This window comes from Oncorhynchus gorbuscha, unplaced genomic scaffold, assembly GCF_021184085.1.
Source record: "Oncorhynchus gorbuscha isolate QuinsamMale2020 ecotype Even-year unplaced genomic scaffold, OgorEven_v1.0 Un_scaffold_6636, whole genome shotgun sequence".
Taxonomy (NCBI): Eukaryota; Metazoa; Chordata; class Actinopteri; order Salmoniformes; family Salmonidae; genus Oncorhynchus; species Oncorhynchus gorbuscha.
Window position 1 is genome coordinate 7610 of NW_025750183.1, and position 6511 is coordinate 14120.

The window sequence follows — 6511 nt, forward strand, 5'->3', positions numbered from 1 at the left end:
TGTAGTATAAAGTAGTGTACTATATAGGGAATAGGTCTGTAGTATAAAGTAGTGCTCTATATAGGGAATAGGGCTGTAGTATAAAGTAGTGCACTATATAGGGATTAGGGTGTCATTTGGGACATTGATGTGTCTGCGATTCAGGTCACGGAATTAATTTCTGCATTTAGATGGCACTCCGTGTCTCTCTCTCTCTCTCTCTCTCTCTCTCTCTCTCTCTCTCTCTCTCTCTCTCTCTCTCTCTCTCTCTCTCTCTCTCTCTCTCTCTCTCTCTCTCTCTCTCTCTCTCTCTCTCTCTCTCTCTCTCTCTCTCTCTCTCTCTCTCTCTCTCTCTCTCTCTCTCTCTCTCTCTCTCTCTCTCTCTCTCTCTCTCTCTCTCTCTCTCCTCCCTCCCTCCCTCCCTCCCCCTCCCTCCCTCCCTCCCTCATCTCCAGGAAATATGCAATTAATTAAAACTAACAAAGTTGTCCCGACAGGTGTTTTAAATTACTCCTGGAAGTCAAATAGGCGGTTTCTTGCTGAGAGAGAAGTAGTCTAACGGGTGTGATATTCAGTTCATGAAGAGCTGAACCAGGTATTGAAAATCCCGTCTCCTGACAAAAAGTTAATTGATAACAGAAATGGGTAAGAGTCGAACACAAAGAATGACACCACTCTGTGATGATGTACGGATCAAGAGAACTTGGGACATGTTTTGAAAAATCATAAACTGACCGCAATATAGTTCAAATGTATGTTTGTTCTACAGAAATCCACCCATCAGACCATTCCTCCATTCCATTACATGTTCTGTCTGTTTCATTTGGGTCATATGCCAAAACCAGCAGGAACAGTCTGGATAGTTTCAACTAGGGATTGTACCCAACAGGAACAGTCTGGATAGTTTCAACTCGGGATTGTACCCAGCAGGAACAGTATGTAGGGTGGTAACTAGGGATTGTACCCAGCAGGAACAGTCTGGATAGTTTCAACTCGGGATTGTACCCAGCAGGAACAGTATCCAGGGTGGTAACTAGGGATTATACTCAACAGGAACAGTCTGGATAGTTTCAACTAGGGATTATACCCAACAGGAACAGTATCCAGGGTGGTAACTAGGGATTGTACCCAACAGGAACAGTCTGGATAGTTTCAACTAGGGATTGTACCCAGCAGGAACAGTATCCAGGGTGGTAACTAGGGATTATACCCAACAGGAACAGTATGCAGGGTGGTAACTAGGGATTGTACCCAACAGGAACAGTCTGGATAGTTTCAACTCGGGATTGTACCCAGCAGGAACAGTATCCAGGGTGGTAACTAGGGATTGTACCCAACAGGAACAGTCTGGATAGTTTCAACTAGGGATTGTACCCAACAGGAACAGTCTGGATAGTTTCAACTAGGGATTGTACCCAACAGGAACAGTATCCAGGGTGGTAACTAGGGATTGTACCCAACAGGAACAGTATCCAGGGTGATAACTAGGGATTGTACCCAGCAGGAACAGTATCCAGGGTGGTAACTAGGGATTGTACCCAGCAGGAACAGTATCCAGGGTGGTAACTAGGGATTGTACCCAACAGGAACAGTATCCAGGGTGATAACTAGGGATTGTACCCAGCAGGAACAGTATCCAGGGTGGTAACTAGGGATTGTACCCAGCAGGAACAGTATCCAGGTGATAACTAGGGATTGTACCCAGCAGGAACAGTATCCAGGGTGGTAACTAGGGATTGTACCAATTTGTAAGTCGCTCTGGATAAGAGCGTCTGCTAAATGACTTAAATGTAAATGTAAATACCCAACAGGAACAGTATCCAGGGTGGTAACTAGGGATTGTACCCAGCAGGAACAGTATCCAGGTGATAACTAGGGATTGTACCCAGCAGCAACAGTACCCAGCAGCAACAGTATCCAGGGTGGTAACTAGGGATTGTACCCAGCAGCAACAGTATCCAGGGTGGTAACTAGGGATTGTACCCAGCAGCAACAGTATCCAGGGTGGTAACTAGGGATTGTACCCAGCAGGAACAGTATCCAGGGTGGTAACTAGGGATTGTACCCAGCAGCAACAGTATCCAGGGTGGTAACTAGGGATTGTACCCAGCAGCAACAGTATCCAGGGTGGTAACTAGGGATTGTACCCAGCAGCAACAGTATCCAGGGTGGTAACTAGGGATTGTACCCAGCAGGAACAGTATCCAGGGTGGTAACTAGGGATTGTACCCAGCAGGAACAGTATCCAGGGTGGTAACTAGGGATTGTACCCAGCAGGAACAGTATCCAGGGTGGTAACTAGGGATTGTACCCAGCAGGAACAGTATCCAGGGTGGTAACTAGGGATTGTACCCAGCAGGAACAGTATCCAGGGTGGTAACTAGGGATTGTACCCAACAGGAACAGTATCCAGGGTGGTAACTAGGGATTGTACCCATCAGGAACAGTATCCAGGGTGGTAACTAGGGATTGTACCCAGCAGCAACAGTATCCAGGGTGGTAACTAGGGATTATACCGAGCAGCAACAGTATCCAGGGTGGAAACTTACTTGAGAGTCTCCAGAGACATCTGTAGGTTGTAGCTCCTCTCCTGCTCAGGCAGCTTGGAGAACTCCACCAGACAAGGATGCTGCCGCTTGTTATCGTCCCGTACCTGCAACACAACACCATTATCTGTTGTTGTCTCGTACCTGGAACACAACAGCATTATCTGTTGTTGTCACGAACCTGGAACACAACAGCATTATCTGTTGATGTCCCGAACCTGGAACAGAACAGCATTATCTGTTGTTGTCACGAACCTGGAACACAACACCATTATCTGTTGTTGTCCCTAACCTGCAACACAACACCATTATCTGAATCCTCAACTACCTGCTGGGGGTAAGAGAGGCCCTGAGAGGCTGGCAGTATCCCACACAGGAACTGTTTCTGTTTAGTGGAGGGAAATGTCTAAATCGACAGGGACATGTTGACTGTCAGTGGTAGAGGATAACCAACGTAGCTCCAGGACTCCAGGGCAGTCTAACCCCCTACAGGGCAGTCTAACCCCCTACAGGGCAGTCTACCCCCTACAGGGCAGTCTAACCCCCTACAGGGCAGTCTAACCCCCTACAGGGCAGTCTACCCCCTACAGGGCAGTCTAACCCCCTACAGGGCAGTCTAACCCCTACAACCCTACAGGGCAGTCTAACCCCTACAGGGCAGTCTAACCCCTACAGGGCAGTCTAACCCCCTACAGGGAAGTCTACCCCCTACAGGGCAGTCTAACCCCTACAGGGCAGTCTAACCCCTACAGGGCAGTCTAACCCCTACAGGGCAGTCTAACCCCCTACAGGGAAGTCTACCCCCTACAGGGCAGTCTAACCCCTACAGGGCAGTCTAATCCCCTACAGGGAAGTCTAATCCCCTACAGGGAAGTCTACCCCCTACAGGGCAGTCTAACCCCTACAGGGCAGTCTAACCCCTACAGGGCAGTCTAACCCCTACAGGGCAGTCTAACCCCTACAGGGAAGTCTACCCCCTACAGGGTAGTCTAACCCCTACAGGGCAGTTTAACCCCCTACAGGGCAGTCTAACCCCTACAGGGCAGTCTAACCCCTACAGGGCAGTCTAACCCCTACAGGGCAGTCTAACTCCCTACAGGGCAGTCTAACCCCCTACAGGGCAGTCTAACCCCTACAGGGCAGTCTAACCCCTACAGGGCAGTCTAACCCCCTACAGGGCAGTCTAACCCTTTAAAATTAACATTTTAAAGTTTATTTCCTGCAATTCCCCCCCCCCAAAATGTTTCAGTTTTAGAGCAAGTTTTACGCAGTTCTAAACCATTGTGGATGGGTTATTAGTCATTTCAGGAGGTGCGGGTGAACAAACAGCTGACCCGCGCATCATTAGCGCGCACGTGTGTACTCACAGCTCCGTAGGTCCAGCCCAGGTCAATCTTATTCATCACCCACAGCTCATGGATGTTCTCGGCCAGCTTCTCCCTGATCCTCTCCAGGTGAGGAGGCAGAACAACCTGAAACAGGAAGTCCATGCCGTTGGCCACAAGCATTACACAGGAAGTCCATGCCGTTGGCCACAAGCATTACACAGGAAGTCCATGCCGTTGGCCACAAGCATTACACAGGAAGTCCATGCCGTTGGCCACAAGCATTACACAGGAAGTCCATGCCGTTGGCCACAAGCATTACACAGGAAGTCCATGCCGTTGGCCACAAGCATTACACAGGAAGTCCATGCCGCTGGCCACAAGCATTACACAGGAGTCCATGCCGTTGGCCACAAGCATTACACAGGGAGTCCATGCCGTTGGCCACAAGCATTACACAGGGAGTCCATGCCGTTGGCCACAAGCATTACACAGGAAGTCCATGCCGTTGGCCACAAGCATTACACAGGAAGTCCATGCCGTTGGCCACAAGCATTACACAGGAAGTCCATGCCGTTGGCCACAAGCATTACACAGGAAGTCCATGCCGTTGGCCACAAGCATTACACAGGAAGTCCATGCCGTTGGCCACAAGCATTACACAGGAAGTCCATGCCGTTGGCCACAAGCATTACACAGGAAGTCCATGCCGTTGGCCACAAGCATTACACAGGAAGTCCATGCCGTTGGCCACAAGCATTACACAGGGAGTCCATGCCGTTGGCCACAAGCATTACACAGGGAGTCCATGCCGTTGGCCACAAGCATTACACAGGAAGTCCATGCCGTTGGCCACAAGCATTACACAGGAAGTCCATGCCGTTGGCCACAAGCATTACACAGGAAGTACATGCCGTTGGCCACAAGCATTACACAGGAAGTCCATGCCGTTGGCCACAAGCATTACACAGGAAGTCCATGCCGTTGGCCACAAGCATTACACAGGAAGTCCATGCCGTTGGCCACAAGCATTACACAGGAAGTCCATGCCGTTGGCCACAAGCATTACACAGGAAGTCCATGCCGTTGGCCACAAGCATTACACAGGAAGTCCATGCCGTTGGCCACAAGCATTACACAGGAAGTCCATGCCGTTGGCCACAAGCATTACACAGGAAGTCCATGCCGTTGGCCACAAGCATTACCCACACAGTGCATGGGGACAGAGGTTGTTGTTCTGGGACCTCACTTTGGTATAACTAGTGTTGATCTGGGCTAACTACTGAGGCAAGGGAGGCTAGTCAATTGACCTTAACCCCTGTTAGTTGTTGACTAGTTAAATTAGATCTGGGCAAACTACTGAGGCAAGGGAGGCTAGTCAATTGACCTTAACCCCTGTTAGTTGTTGACTAGTTAAAGTAGATCTGGGCTAACTACTGAGGCAAGGGAGGCTAGTCAATTGACCTTAACCCCTGTTAGTTGTTGACTAGTTAAAGTAGATCTGGGCAAACTACTGAGGCAAGGGAGGCTAGTCAATTGACCTTAACCCCTGTTAGTTGTTGACTAGTTAAAGTAGATCTGGGCAAACTACTGAGGCAAGAGAGGCTAGTCAATTGACCTTAACCCCTGTTAGTTGTTGACTAGTTAAAGTAGAGTTGACACCCATCATGACACAGTATAGTAAAGGGTATTCTTTACCCACCTGGCTGGTGTCAACAGGTGTAGGGGTGAAGGCAGCCTGGGACAGGGTGATAGTGGGACCCAGTAGATCCCTGGTCTCACTGTGGTCCTCCTTGTACTCCTGGCTGTGTTCCACTCTCAGCTTCTCCCTGGGTAGCACAGCCTCGAAACACGGAGCGTAGCCCGGCGGGGGCAGGAACTTAAACTCTCCTTGGCGACCACCCAGCAGGAAACGCACTCTGGAGGGAAGAAGAGGAGGAAGAAGGAGAAGAAGGAGAAAAAGGATTAGGAGAAGAAGAAGAAGAAGGATTAGGAGAAGAAGAAGAAGGATTAGGAGAAGAAGAAGAAGGTGAAGACGGATTAGGAGAAGAAGAAGATGAAGAAGAACGAGGAGAAGGATTAGAAGAAGAAGAAGAAGAAGGAGAAGGATTAGAAGAAGAAGAAGAAGAAGAAGAAGAAGAAGAAGAAGAAGAAGAAGGAGAAGGATTAGAAGAAGAAGAAGGAGAAGACGGATTAGAAGAAGAAGAAGAAGGAGAAGACGGATTAGAAGAAGAAGAAGAAGAAGGAGGAGAAGGGTTAGGAGAAGGAGAAAAATGATTAGAAGAAGGAGAAGAAGGATTAGGAGAAGAAGAAGGAGAAGACGGATTAGGAGAAGAAGAAGGAGAAGACGGATTAGGAGAAGAAGAAGAAGGAGAAGAAGAAGGAGAAGAAGAAGAAGAGTTTTTCTACATTGTGTTTTGTTAACCTTTATTCATTCAGGTTTACCTCATTGAGACAAAAATCAAATTTGCAATAGAGATTGAGATAGTTCAACATACGACACAAGTAGTTCTCTATCCAGCTATTGCATTGTGGTTCATTAGCCTATCTTCTTAAACAGAGCTCTATGGGCATAACGTCATTAGCTGGACAGAAAGACCATTCAGTGAACTGGATCCATCCCACAGTAGACCACCAACCGTCCCATTCCAGAGTACTGAC

The 6511-nt window shown here is 48.6% G+C and overlaps 1 protein-coding gene across 1 annotated transcript; it reads right to left on the minus strand.

The window, feature by feature from the left end:
• Positions 1–2528: 2528 nt before the first annotated feature.
• Positions 2529–5769, minus strand: LOC124029508 (ryanodine receptor 2-like; the record flags this gene model as incomplete). The annotated part of the gene is made up of 3 exons (XM_046341195.1): positions 2529–2632; positions 3893–3997; positions 5553–5769. Coding segments are annotated over 3 exons (426 nt in total), but the record flags the coding sequence as incomplete, so codon positions are not given.
• Positions 5770–6511: the final 742 nt, after the last annotated feature.